The sequence below is a fragment of the Microcebus murinus genome, chromosome 5, assembly GCF_040939455.1.
Source record: "Microcebus murinus isolate Inina chromosome 5, M.murinus_Inina_mat1.0, whole genome shotgun sequence".
Classification (NCBI taxonomy): domain Eukaryota; kingdom Metazoa; phylum Chordata; class Mammalia; order Primates; family Cheirogaleidae; genus Microcebus; species Microcebus murinus.
The window spans coordinates 78,258,444-78,274,110 of NC_134108.1; the positions used below are offsets into that span (position 1 = coordinate 78,258,444).

Sequence of the window (15,667 nt, forward strand, 5' to 3'; positions counted from 1 at the left end):
TAGCTTGAAAATGATGTTTTTCACAATTGATCTCAGGTGTTGAAGCTCTAAATTCAGGGAAACGTTTACCATCTATATGCCTAGTACTGGGCTAGGAAAATAGCAGGGAGCTTAATAAAGAGAATGGCTGTTGTTGATCTCATGAAATGCAGTCGGCAGTAAGCAGTAAAGGCATCAATCACAGGGACAGGTATGGAGAAAAATTCAGCTCATCAGCATAACTTTCCATGCACCCTCATTCTCATCTAGGCATCTGTGCCCACTTACCATGCTTTTCAGAGTGTGGGTATAGCTAGCACTCAATTAACAGACACTGCAATTGTTCCATAATATCTTAGAAATAGAAAATCCTTCACAACCTAAACCTGCTAGAACACATTCTCAAATTCTAAAGAATTTTCTTTCCCCTAAGAAATTAGCCCTTCCAATGATAAAATATATATTGACTTACCATACCAATAGCAAGTATAATACATATATTATAAATCATTTTTAGAATTCTCTCAGTTAATCTCAAAGAGTGAATAAAATATTTTTATCCTGATTTTGGAATGCGAGCACAAATCAAAGCAAAAGGGTGTTTTCAAATGCAGATTTCAAATGCAATACAAAATTGCCAAACTCTTTAAGTTTTCAGACACATATTTGACCCGTTGAGACATACCTTCCTTGAGTTTCCCACTTATATCATTTACTAAATCAAAGATTAAATACCTGATATTTTCTATATCCCAGGAGAGAAGTCACAATATAGGCTGTAAGTGTTACTGGACTTGTATTGCCACCTTGAAGCTCACTATGAATCACTCTTCCCGGCTCCCAAAATTCACCATTGGATTTCTGACGTCCTTTGAGCCATATATATGTTCTGTGTAACACATTCTGATCAATATCTATGTAAGGATCAGCTTCAAGGAAACATCTTAAAACAAAAGCTGACAACCTTTATGAAAAGAAGAAAAAATTACAAAAAAAAAAAGTACTTTATAAAGTCCTCCAAATAACACGGAGCAGACAAAACAACACTTTTTCCTGCATCCGAAGAGTCACACAAGGAATAATCACTAAAGAAAGAAGAAAGAAAAGAACTCAAGCAAATCAGCAAAAAAAAAAATCAAAGAATCCCATTAAAAAGCGGGAATGCAAAAGACATGAACAGAAGCTTTTCAAAAAAAGATAGATTAATGGCCAATAAATGTATGAAAAAATGTCTGTAATGATCAGGGAAATGCACATCAAAACCACAATGAGATTATTACCTAACTTTAATGAGAATGGCTTTTATCAAAAAGTCCCAAAACTACAGATGCTGGCGTGGATGCAGAGAGAAAGGAATATTCATACACTGCTGGTGGGACTGCAAACTAGTACAACCTCTATGGAAAGTAGTATGGAGATACCTCAAAGAACCAAAAGTGGACCTACTACTTGATCCAGCAATCCCACTACTGGGTATTTTTCCAAAGGAAAAAAAGACATTTTATAAAAAAGGTACCTGCACTCATATGTTTATAGCAGCACAATTCACAATCACAAAATATGGAAACAACTCAAATGCCCATCAATACACGAGTGGATTAATAAAATGTATTATCTGTACAGTATGGAGTACTATACAGCCATAAAAATGGTGAACTAATACCCTTTGTAACAACCTGGATGGAACTGGAGTCCATTCTTCTAAGCAAAATATCGCAAGAATGGAAAAATCAACACCACATGTACTCACTGTTAAACTGGAACTAATCAATCAACACTCATGTGCACATATGGTAGTAAAACTCAGCAGAAACCAAGCAGGTGGAAGGGGATAGGGAGGATAGGTAAATTCACACAGTACATTGCATGCTGTCTTGATGATGGGCACACTTATAACTTTGACTCAAATGGCACAAAAGCAATTCATATAACCAAAACATTTTACCCCCACAATACTTCAAAATTAAAAATAGAAAGAAGGCCAGGTGCGGTGGCTCACGCCTGTAATCCTAGCACTCTGGGAGGCCGAGGCGGGCGGATTGCTCGAGGTCAGGAGTTAGAAACCAGCCTGAGCCAGAGCGAGACCCCGTCTCTATTATAAATAGAAAGAAACTAATTGGCTAACTAAAAATATATGTGTGTGTGTGTGTGTGTATATATATATATAAATATATATAATAAATATATATATATATATAAATTAGATGGTCATGGTGGCGCATGCTTGTAGTCCCAGCTACTCGGGAGGCTGAGGAAGGAGGATTGCTTGAGCCCAGGAGTTTGAAGTTGCTGTGAGCTAAGCTGACACCATGGCACTCTAGCCCGGGCAATAGAAGTGAGACTCAAAAAAAAAAAAAACACTTAGACTATTTGATTAAAAAAAAAACAATTCAGCCTAGCAGGTGGACCTAGCCTCCACTTGAGCATGGCCAAGAAACTCCAGATCAACTCACAAAATATCAGATTTGAAAAAGAACTTAGAAATCATCTCATTGAGCCTCATTATTTTATAGATTGAGAATTTGACAGTCCAAGAGGGTTAAATAAATCCTCCAAGGTTACTCATCTTTGGACTCCTCTAGGTATTTACCAAAGAAGGTCTCATACACACATTCATCAGCAACTATAGTACTTTAAAGTGGGGAAAATGGATATTTCTTCTCCTATAGGACAAGAGTCTGCAAACTACAGCCTGTGGGCCAAATCTGCCTGACCCAAATCTGACCATCAGGCCAAATCCAGCCCAGGGTGTGTTTATGTGTGTACCACCACCCACCAGCTGCCACCAACACCACCACTTAAGAAATTTTTTTTGAGGGAGAAAGGAAAGAAAGAGAAAAGAAGGAAGGAAAAAAAAGAGAAGGAGAAAGAGAGGAAGAAAGGGAGGGAAGAGAGGGGAGAGGAGGAAGAAGAGAAAGGAGAGGAGGGGAAAATTCGCAACAGATTCTACGTGGCCCGAAATGCCTAAATTATTTACTATCTGACCCCTTATAGAAAAAGTTTGCCAATCCCTGCCACAGAACACTATATAAAGGTGACAAGAACATCAGGCAATAAAATACTGAAACCTTTCTATTTATGGATCTATATTCTGACTCAGGCCAAGAGAAAATTGGAAGCAGATCTGTTTCATCTTATAAAAGGTTTGGTGTGGTAGACATTACTAATATGCAATAATACCCAGTTCTCTTTTACTTTGGGTACACAGAGAAATTCACTTCCCTGCCCCCTTGAAGTTAGGCATGGCCATGCAACAAGCTCTGATGGTGATAAAGGAAGTAGAAATGTTCCACTCAGGCTGAAATATCTAATTGCCAGTGCTGCAGACTCCTGGGCTTTCTAGGCTATAGCAAGCCTGCAGCCTCCCACTGAGCCGGCACGATGGTGGCGGCTGAAGAATGACTGCAGAGCCCCCTGCTGATCCAAATTGAAAATGCAGCACGCACAAGAAACACCTTCCTTAATAAACTGCTAATATTTAGGGGGGAGGTTGTTACCACAGCACACCTGGTCTAACCTGACTGATACAGCTAGTCTTTCAAGGGGGAAAACAGGAAATTGAAGATAAGTGCAAGAAGAGAGATCAATTGTCCAAAACCAGCTACATGGATATTCCAGTCTGGAGGAAACTCCAGATGTTCATATGTAATTCCGTTAACTGTTCGTTTTTCACAAAAAATAATCTTAAAGAAACTATGTTGACTATATTAACAAAACACTTGTATTATCCATGTCAGATTAAGAAAAAAGCTATGTCACAATCACCCAGTATTTCTAACCACTTTTCCTTATCAGCTGCACCATCATCATAAGCTATTTTTATTGCTGTTTTTTCCAAATGCAAAAAATGTGGATTTATGACTTATCATTTCTAAATAAAAACATTTGACTTGTTAATGTTTTAAAATAACATTTTAAAAGGAGAATCTCTTTTAAAGCCAGGCTATGGGAACAGCAGCCTCCCAGTCTATAATACACAGAGACATGTCTATCCAGTTCATGGCCATTGCAACCTAGTGAAAGCCCATTCCACAGCACGGATTTGTCCAGTTGGCAAAAACACTCACCAAGTGCTCCCAGAAGGGTCATCATTCCCAAAGGCACTGAAAGAGCCATCTTCCCTCTGATAAAGAAGTTCTCTCTGGTAACCTGAAGACACAAAAATGGACCAATATTCAACATCATCATAACTTGAAATGAATGAAAGTTTCTAATCATGACCCCATATTGAGAAAATATGGGCAGAGAAGGGTAAAGAAGAAATCAAACCAACAGCTCATATTGAGTACTCTCTATTTTAAGTGCTGTAAGAAATTTAAAATGCCAGAGCTTTTTGAGCAGAACGCATAAAATAAGAACTGCAATATCTAGCAAACAAAGTAAATTCAGAAAAATACTATAGCATGACACTTCCAGCTATTCAAAACCAAGCAAATTAAAGGCAGAGTTTTATTTAACTCTCTAATGTTCACCATAATGGTTTCAATGCTTCGTCGTCTAAAATAGTTTGCTACCTAAGAAGAATACTATTTAGGATATCAGAATTAAAGTTGAAGGATAAACTAGAAAGTAAACTATGAATAGTTAAACTATTCATAGGCCAGCAATAGAGAGGTGAAAATGCTAAATAATCTAAGACAATGGCTCTTAAATTTTTTGGCCATGGCCAACTGAGATAAATCAAAAGACCACAGGTCCACCTACCACACCATTCCATGTTTCTACTAAAAAAAACCAAAAAGGTACATGATGGCAGTAATGAACTATCAACATAGAAGTAAATTAGGAAGGGGGTTAAGGCTCATGTATCTGCTTTAATAAAGGCAGATGTTTCATATTTACAAAACAACTCACATAGGTCTCAAAGTCCAGTGACTGAGAAATCATAGGCTAAACGCTACAGGATTCACCAAACAACCCACAATAAACTAACTTACTAAAAATGAACTTAAAATAGGAATAATGTATCATTAAAAAGCAAGCATAAGCAGGAACATTCGCAGCTCAAGGCATTATCAATGATGCTCTGATAATCAAGAATCCTTCCTGAAAACTACAGGATTCCACCATTGGCAGAGGAGGGTGCACAGCCTGAGCTTGGCAGCATGGCTGGCAACCATGTTCCTTCAAGAAACGTTGAATTCAATCCCCGGTGAACTCTAGCAACAGACAAATTTTACTTTATGAATACTATATTTTAGAAGCAGCGATAACTATAAGTAACTATTCATATTTGACTAACAATAGCATGAGCTTTAATGGTTTTTTGTTTTTGTTTTTTTAGAGTCAGAGTCTCGCTTTGTTGCCCAGGCTAGAGTGAGTGCTGTGGCGTTAGCCTAGCTCACAGCAACCTCAAACTCCTGGGCTCAAGCGATCCTCCTGCCTCAGCCTCCCGAGTAACTGGGACTACAAGCATGAGCTACCATGCCCGGAAAATTTTTTCTATACATATTAGTTGGCCAATTAATTTCTTTCTATTTATAGTAGAGATGGGGGTCTCACTCTTGCTCAGGCTGGTTTCGAACTCCTGACCTTGAGCAATCCACCCACCTCGGCCTCCCAGAGTGCTAGGATTACAGGCGTGAGCCACCATGCCTGGCCGAGCTTTAATGGTTTAAATTACAGTTAATAGTTACTGTTAAATTACAGTTACTGTTTAACATACTGTTAAATGGTTATAGTTAAATTACAATTTAATGGTTTGAATTACAGTTAATCTGCTCTTGTCATTAAGTCTCAAACCTCCTTGAGCTATTCCATAAGAAACCCTAGATTCAGAGTATCTGACACAAGTAACAACAAGATAAAATGTGTGAGAAAACAAGATACCATGTTACATGGTAACCTTTAAGACTTACGGTAAAAGGAGTATAAACATTTGAAGTGATGACAGAATTTTGCTTAATTTGAAGAAGGGAGCATTAAATTATAATCTTTACGTTTATAACTGAGATATTATGGTACCGTAATTAAATAATCAACTGTTGTTCAACACTGCCTAGATGTCAGAAACTGTTCAAAGCCCTTTCAGGTATTAACTAAGGTAATTCTCACAACCCTATGATGTTAATGCTATTATTATCCCCTTTTTATAGATAATGAGACAAACTCAGAGAATACAGATACCATGTGACAGCCATAAAGCTGGTACGTAGTGAAGCTAAGAGTTACTCATGGTCAATCTGGCTCTAAAGTCACTGTCTGCTAGTAATTCACAGAGCTCTTTCAATGATTGAACATTATAATATTAATATAAGAAAAGTCCTCAGTACAGTACCTTTTACATGGCAAGCTGTCAATAAACAATAGGCATTAGTCTCTAACACACATATAGGGAAAGGCTTTCTAAGCAGATTTGACAAAACAAAAAAATTGATAAATTTGACCATACAGTTTTTAAACTTTTCCATGGCAAAACACACTATAAGCAAGGCTAAAAAAACAAGTAACAAATTGAAAGAAAGTGTTTTCAACATATAAGATGAATAAATAGCTAGTTAAATGATAATATACAAATTTGTATATGTTTATATATTAATATTATATATGTATAAACATACATATATAGAAAATTTTTTTAACTTAAGGGAAAAGATAAAAAGTCTTGTGGAGAAAAGAGAACAAAAGACAAGAACAGACAAGTCATAAAAGACAAAAATATAAAGACAAACTTTAATACGTGAAAACGTGTTCAACTTCACAATAGAAGAAATGCAAATTAAACCTACACTGGGATACCGCTTTTCACCCGTTAGATTAGCAAAGATTCAAAAGTCTGAGCATTCATTCTGTTGAGTGGACTGTACGGAAACCAGCGCTCATCCATTGCTAGAAGGAATTCAGAAGTGGCCACCTACTATAAAGCAGAATGTCTTACTCAACCTTTGACCCAATAATCCCACTTCTAGGAATCTACCCTGAAGATATACCTTCAACAAATCCAAAAATACACATGCACAAGATTATTCACTGCAGCATTATTTGTAATTGTAAAATATTGGAAACTACCTAAATGTGCAAAAATTGGAGATTGGTTGAATACATCATGGTACATACACACAATGAAGTATACCATGCAGCTATGAAAAAAGAATGAGGAATGTCTCTGTGAACTGATGCACAGTAATTTCCTGGGTATACTGTTGAGTAAAAAAGGCAAAGTCTAAAATTATATATATATATATATATATATACACAGACACACATATATAAATACACTATATATACCGTATAGTATATATAGTCTACTACCTTTTGTGTAAGAAAAAGAGGAAATAAGAAAACATACATGTATATGTTTACTTTTGCAAAAAGACAGAGAAGATAAACTAGAAACCAATGAGCTAGGTTACCCACAAGGAGTAGGCAGAAGGAAAAGGAAAGGGAGAGACACCACTTTGGATATATTTTCTAAAATAAGTGTGACTTTTGGAAGCATGTTAATGTTCTACATATTCAAAAACTAAAATAAACAAGAATGGGAAAAATTAAATGAAGACATTATCACTATCTAGTTTACTTTTATCATGTTTTAGTTCTCATATAACTTTGTAAAAAAACACCACAGTGCAGTGTCTCTTTTTTCAGAAGCAGTCAGGTATCACAGAAAAGCAGAATAACTTTTTAATGTTCACAAAGCAAATTAGCAAAAGAGTCCAGGACATTTTCCCTCAATTTTCAATTCAGGATTAAATTTACCAGATAGCCAGAGTTTAACTGTGAACTCAATCTAGTAGAAAAGAGGAAAGAAGAAAAGACAGGGGGCAGGGAGGGGAAAAGAGAAAAGAAGTTTGAAGCCCCGAAACACTACAGTAGGTGCTTCCGTGAAAGAAGGACCAACCTCAAGGAGAGGACCATGTGCCTCCCAGCCCCTGCATCCCATCAACAACTGTGGTTCCAAGTATGAGACATTGTGCAACTGGCCGGAGAGATGAGATCATGGAGATGAGATCAGTGCTTATGGAAATCACCCCTCAGGTGGCTGACCTCCAACATTCCCCATTAGTATCAACAACTAGCACTGTTCTTCCACTAGAGGCAGCCAGCCCAGGGGATAAGAGGCCACATAGAATCTCCAGTTGTGGAGTCAATTTCTTGAGCCAGCTTAGATAAAATGGAGAACCCAAACCACCAGATCTGCTCCCGTGGAAAAATAAAGGAGGGAATCAGAACCGAGAGAAGAACTGGTGGAAGCCTCCTGTGAGATTCCCTGTCTCATCCTAAACCAACCACAAATCACTGGAGAACCCTCAGCTGCTTGTTCTCCCAAGCATCCCAGGGTAGGAGGCCTAACTCCCATTCCACAAGCAGAAAAGGGTACTGCTGACTCGACTATAACGTTTGTTGTTAATGCAACAGCTCAACGTTCCAGTGTAGTCACCTAAGTTGGAGACTTTATCACAATAAATGAGAAAGGCAAAAACATAGTTTTCTCCAAAAGTTTATGAGGAAGAGTATCGCCTTTAAGTTAATAGTTTTATGAACAGCTCTTGAGTTTGGGAAGTAATAGTATCATCAGACTTCCAGACACTTCTGAAAATTGAAATACAGAAGTCATGAGCTATTAAGATAATAACCTATGAACAGCTATTTATAAGGGTTATATCAAATACATACTTATCTGGGTCATGAGTTTTCTTTGGAATAACCATGAATGTAAAATCCTCAGAATTTATCATAATTAAGATGAAAGCACTGTTCACAGAAACACATCAAAAAGTAACGTTCTGAACATAATTTGACTTGGTTTACTACAAGTGTCAAAATCCTATGTAAATAAAAGAAAAGTCAGCTCCTATGACTATATCAAGCATTTTCACCGGTAAAAAGCTGATAAAAAAAATATTCTCTGTACTAAAAAAACAAGTAATCATTATCAACTTCCTACTTTCTATGACATAAAATGGAAAATGAGAACTTTACAGTTTTTTTTTTAAGCTTCACTGTCACCTCTAGTTATACTCATGACCAACGATAGCATCAGAATTCTGAAGCCTACTTTTTCTTGTGTTTTCAACTCGACTTGGCCTGAGTCTCTCACTTAAAAAAATTGAGCTTCAGGCACTGTGATTTAAATATTTGAGGAAAACAAGTGATTTAAATCTTCAATTAGCAGGTTCAGGATTTCCAGTCCTTATCAAAAACAGTTTTCGTTTTATGGTTCTATTTTTCTTTTTGACAGCAAAGTGATGTCGCTGTTGTTTTGACCAAAAAAACAATGGGTTAGGTTACAGGGCTCCTGGGCCAAGCATGATTTAAGTAAAACAATGAGCCGTTCATAAATGACATTTAAATAATATAATCATGACTCATACCAAAGCCACTTTAATTTCTTAAAAAATAAAAAAACAACTACAGTATATTTAAAGGACTTTGGCAAATGTGACAGCAAAAGAAAAAACAGAGTTTCTGAAATGAGACACTGACTTCATAATGAAAAACATTGTACCAAGAAGCTTTTGTCCCCTACTTTGAAATATAATTTAGTTCAGCGTGTGAGATGATGTACTTTGGGGAGCCCCATTGTGCTGACTTTCACCAGCTGACTTCACCAAGAGTAACACACCAAAATCACTGGCCACGTTTCCTCGCTGATGAGAACATGCCCAGGTCAGGTGGAACTGCTGGTGTCCATAGATAATCACCACACTGTAGAAGCACTTCAGAGACCTTCTAGGCCCAATCTCCACATTGGGACGATGAACCTAAAGTCCAAAGCAGTTCATACTGATGGTAACTCATTCATCCATTCTGTATTTACTAAGGTGGCCACATAGCAACACAATGAAGAAGGGATTAAACATGGCCCCCACTGTCACAGAGCCTGCCCTCTAAGTGCAGAAGGCAGATGATAGGATTATTTTATTTTTTTTTAATTATAATAAATAGAAATTTTACTTTCTTTTTTATATCTTTACTAACACTTAATTCAGAATGCAGTGAGAATAGGATAATTTTAAATAATGTTAAGTGAAAAAAATAAAATGGAGAAGCGTAAATGAGAGTTATTCACTGGTCAAGGAAGGCTTCTCTGAAGAAAACACCACCTGAATGATAAAAAGGAGGCGGCCATGGAAAGATCTGGGAAGGGCATTCCAGGAGAAGAGGAACAAGCCTCGAGGCCCTGGCGTGCTGGGGAGCTGGGAGGGCTCCAGATGCAGCCACCAGGGGAGCCCAGAGTGGCGCCCAAAGAGGCCAGAGAGGGAGGCCCAGCCAGTTCACGCAGGATCTTGAAGGCCGAGGCCAGGAACCCACTGGAGGATTTTAAGCAAGCACGTGGCAGGATCTTGATGTTTACAAAAGTTCCCTTTTCTCTCACGTGGACAGTGTAGCTAAGGACAGCCAACACAGAAGCGGAGAGACAGCTCAGGAAGCCACTGGTGCAGGGCAGGTGACCAATGCTTCTGTTTGAATGGAGCAACTAACGGAAGAATGGAGAGAAGTGGAAGCCTTTTCCCATTTGTTTTTAGAGACAGAATGGACAGGATTTACTTGCTGACTTTAGACCCTAGCTCCAGTTAGAAGCAACTAACACTACTACAGCTGACACTTGTGCGCTTACTATGTGTGGAATAAAATGCTAAGACATCTCATTTAATCCTCAAAACAACCTCACCAAAGGGGTTCTTTTCTTACCCCTGTCTTACAGGTGAGAAAATGGAGCCTCTGAGAGGCTGTGGAAACCGGCCCAAGGGCTGGCCAGGAGTCAGGGCGCAGGTCTGACTGCCTCCACCGCCAGGCTGGAACCTCCAGCCTCTACATTCTCCCCAGGGGAGACTCCCCTGTGTTACAGCAGTGTGCTCATCATTCTGAACAATCTGGAAGATTCTTTGGCATTTAGAGAACAATGCTTTTTTTGCCCTCTGGCCACTCTATACTTTCTTTTTTTTTTTTTTTTTTTTTTTTTTTGAGACAGAGTCTCACTCTGTTGCCCTGGTTAGAGTGTCATGGCATCAGCCTAGCTCACAGCAACCTCAAACGCTTGGGCTCAGGTGATCCTCCTGCCTCAGCCTCCCGAGTAGCTGGGACTACAGGCATGCGCCTCCATGCCCGGCTAACTTTTTCTATATATATTTTTAGTTGGCCAATTGATTTCTTTCTGTTTTTTTTAGTAGAGACGGGGTCTCACTCTTGCTCAGGCTGGTTTCAAACTCCCGACCTTGAGCAATCCTCCTGCCTCGGACTCTCAGAGTGTTAGGATTACAGGCGTGAGCCACCGCACCCAGCCCACTCTATACTTTCTAACGACCAACAGACGTGAGGAAGGCTCCCAAGCAGTCAGCAGAGATGCCTAGAGGGGCTTCTTTGAAAAACTACAGTGTGGCAGCCACCTGGTCAAGACTAGCCTGAAAGACCAGTGCTGCTTCTGGGAAAGAACAGATACTGAGGATTTGAGCCACTAATTTTAGGACAGCTGCTGACCCAGAGCAATATATCTAGGACACAAACTCAAATTATTTTTAAGCAATGAGTTATCGCTCCTTAAATGGTTCAAGCTATTTAAAATTTATCCTCTTTTTAAACCATTACTATTTGATTAGGCAAAGTGACAGTTCAAAAAGCATATATATATATATGAAATTATGTGGCATTTTCAAAGATATTTTACTTTATGAAAATATCCCAAAGAATGCATACCAAATTATAAAGCACTAATCTAATTCCTATGTATGTATTTTTTTTTAAGACACAGTCTTGCTCTGTCTCCTGGGTAGAGTGCAGAGGTATCATCGTAGCTCACAGTAACCTCAAACTCCTGGGCTCAAGAGATCCTCCTGCCTCAGCCTCCAGAGTAGCTGGGACTACAGGCGTGCCCCAAGACGCCAAGATAATCTTTCTATTTTTAGTAGAGACGGAGTCTTGCTGAGGCTGGTCTTCAACTCCTCAGCTTAAGCAATCCTCCCACCTCAGTCTCCCAGAGTGCTAGGGTTACAGGCGTGAGCACTGGCCTAATTCCTGTGTACTTTCTACTAGAAACCAAACAAACTAAATCTTCAATACAAATTGGCATCTTATTTTCAAAAGGTGCAAAATTGTTATAATTTGGGATTATAACAATCCCAATTTTTTTTTACTTATCTCCTTAATTATAGCCATTAGGCCAATGTATAAAGATCTCATTTGGTTTTAGCATGGCACACAATATGCCACAGAGACCACTTGGCGCCACTTCTTAAACTTTATTATACTTAAAATTTTTAAAAAGCAGTTCTTGAGTGTGTGTGTGTGTATATATATATATATATACACACACATACATATGACTGATATATAATATGACTGATTATATGACTGATCCACAAACATGTACAAAGAAGGATAATTTTACACAGGCAATTCTGTACAGAAAACACCAACTTTTCTGATGCTTTTAAAAAATAAATAAATAAATAAATAAATAAATAAATAAAAAATTCACCAAACTGATGCTTTAAAAAATAAATAAATAAATAAATTAAAAAAAAAAAAACACCAACTTTTGCCAGATCTTTGAGAATTTCCCAGAGGACCTAACCACCTCCTGGGTTTGAGGGCCGGCCACAGTGTCTTCAGGGCTTGGCCATAATCAGAGGGTAAACATGCCATTATGTCCTTCCCCACTCAGAACTCAAGTCCCGCTCAGCCCTGACTCCAAACCCTGGTCTCCTTTGATCTGTCGTCTCACGCACTGCAATCGTCCCTGACTCACAACCCCTTGCCCCCCACTCAGCCTTCGTCTGTGTCATCCTACCCCGGGGAGATCTTTGGACACTGACTCCAGCCCATTTACTAGAACCCAACACTGTACCACTCACTGCAGTCTAATCCTACACCCCAGCATCTAACATTTTCTGTCTCCTTCCCTACAGGACCCCCTGTTTCTCCATCTTATCAGAATCCCCATTGAGACCTCTGGCACATTGGTGGTACTCAAGCATCTTGGCCCAATTCTTGGTCCTTCCCATCCTAGCCCTTTGCTTCGAACAATCCAAGAATGTTGTAAACTAAAATTATCCCACAGTGTGCTGAGGAAGAGAGTTAACTCCAGAGCCAGACCACTGGCGGGGTGGGGGAGGAGTTAACTATGAGCAAGTTATTTAACTTCCCTGTGCCTCACTTTCCTCATCTTTAAAATGGAAATAATAACAGTGCACCCATCTCATAAGAGTTTTTGCAAAAATTAAATGAAACATGGAAAACATTTAAACAGTGTTAGTTGCTATTACTATTATTACACAGAATTAGTTTAGGATAAACAGGTGGCTACATAACGAGGCAACCTGGAAGAAAGGTTTACATTAAAATGGTGTCTTTACTGAGTTTTCGAATTCTTCTATAGAAAAGTTAGCAAAACAGTTAATAGCTTGCCTCTACTTTGCATTTAACTCATTTGTTATTAAAAAAACAAAAACAAAAAATTAGGAGTTGGAAAGTGTTGAGCTTTATTTTTCTTAGATTAACTGAATAAGCATTTCTATTCATGTTGTATGAACCCTTCTAATGCTCATGAGTTTGATGGACAGGATATATCAGCATAGATCATATAAACTGTGCAGAGAGAAACACTCAGCCACATACAGAGATCTTGCTAGAGGTGCCCTGATAAGGGGAAATGCAAAACTGGGATGGTAACTTTGGGTTGGCTTCTGGAGTCTTTCAGGAAACCAAACTTGCAGTATTAATCACATCTCACAACACTTCATTTTCTCCTAAGTGTGGAAGTTCAAAGCATGAATTGGGAGTCTGAATCCCAGCTCTGCCACTTACTGGCTATATGACCCTGGACAAGCCAGTTAACTGTTCTGTGCCTCAGCTTCCTCATCTGTAAAAAGTAGATGGTACTATTAATAACACTCACTGTGAGCATTCAGTGAGAGATGAGATGTAAAGTGCTTAGAACACAGTCTGCCACACAGCAAGCACTCGACTCACCTTAACTGTTGCTATTAGCAAGCTGCTGACACAAGTCACCTGATGTCTGTGGACAGTTTCCACCTCTCAAGGGATCAAGGTAGAGTCATCACTGGTGTCGCATTTTCTGAGAGGCCAGCAGGTCCTTCCCATACAACCATTTCTCTCCTGACCCCATCTGTTTAACATTTTAAATGTATGGAGAAGGTCCCGCCACAAGACCTCATGTGTTTATGTACACACCTTCTTCTCCACCGAGCAATGAATTCCTTAAGAAGAAAGGCCCTGACTCCCTGTGTCCTTGGTGTTAGAACTGATCCTGGCACTAAGAGACACTCCATATTTGTGTAATGAACAAATGGATGAGCATTCTTTTAGATTTTTAAAGAGTTTTAAATTTCAGATCCATTATTATAATAAAACCCCTTCCAGAAACTAAGTCCTTAAAACACTACTAACAAACACCTTAGCAGCAATGAGTGAATAGTTAGCTGAAGGAAGAATGGTAACAGCCTCCCACTGCTTGCACTTCCGGCTTGTTTCAACACCATCTAGACCCATCATCACTCACCAAAGACAAAATCTGTATAGTCTGAAATATGGTCTAGAGTGAACCCTGACTGAAAAAAAAAAAAAGAAAGAAACTTTTTTTTTCTACAAACAAAAGTAGGTTTCTAAAATGCTTACCTTGCCTCATAAATGAAAGGGCTTTTTCTTTTAAGTTATCTGTCAGTTGTCTCTTTTTAGTCAGATAATCCAAAACGTAAATATTTGGAGCGAAATTTATCATGTTCTGTTCACCACAGCCATAAGGCATCCGAATCAATGAGGCTAAGCCGTTGATGGAAGGACCGAGGACATCTCCTGGAAGCACAAAACATTAAATTCATTCAGTGAATACTCAGTGTTACCTACCGATGTCGAAGAGACTTCCACTGAAGACAGAAGGCATTTGTCATTAAAGCCATGATTATTCCACTGCTTGGAACAAAGTAGAAACTTTACATCAAGATTTAGGAAGACTGGTCAAAAAAGTAGCACTATAGTGGTACTGGATTTGTAGATCATGTGATTAATTAGAAGACTTTTAGATCAGTTAAAGATAAGGCATAAATTAGGAAAAAAATAATTTTTTTTAAGTCTTGAACCAATATGTCAGGAATTAACTATTAGGACACCACCATTCTTACACAGGAAAGAACTGTTTTATTATTAGTACTCTTCACATAAACAGAACTTTATTCTGATTTCTTACTGACAGTACACTACAAGTACTTGAGAAATGATATTTTTTAAAAGAGCAGGGATTGTAGTGTTTCTCAATGCTTTCTATTGAGCAATAACAAAGTAGAAATAACAAGTATAAGTATTTCAAGGACTCTCAGTATCAAAAAGGATTATGGATATTCTTCAAAGTTAGTAATCTAAAATTAAACAAAACACATGCTTAAACAACTCTTCTACTCACATCCTAACACCATGACTCAGGAAAATTAATAAAAATTCAGAACTATGAAGGCTGAGTTCTAATTTTGACCCTGCTGTTTTAAGCTGTATGAAGAAGAGTATCCTTTTCTGTAGTTTGTTTTGAAAACTTACACCAAACCAAATACAAATACCTAGTGAAAATCTGATCCTAAAAAAGTGAATACAGGCCGGGCGTGGTGGCTCACGCCTGTAATCCTAGCTCTCTGGGAGGCCGAGGTGGGCGGATTGCTCGAGGTCAGGAGTTCGAAACCAGCCTGAGCAAGAGCAAACCCGTCTCTACTATAAATAGAAAGAAATTAATTGGCCAACT

General features: G+C 38.5%; 1 protein-coding gene across 1 annotated transcript in view; it reads right to left on the reverse strand.

The window, feature by feature from the left end:
* The window catches only part of CD109 (CD109 molecule), a 130,610-nt gene that overhangs the window by 23,563 nt on the left and 91,380 nt on the right, over positions 1-15,667 (reverse strand). Inside the window, exons 23-25 of the mRNA XM_076003182.1 lie at positions 14,557-14,733; positions 4,047-4,128; positions 715-943 (exon numbers count right to left, since the gene is read on the reverse strand). Of these exons, the coding sequence (XP_075859297.1) occupies positions 715-943; positions 4,047-4,128; positions 14,557-14,733 (488 nt within the window). The remainder of the gene's footprint in view (positions 1-714; positions 944-4,046; positions 4,129-14,556; positions 14,734-15,667) is intronic.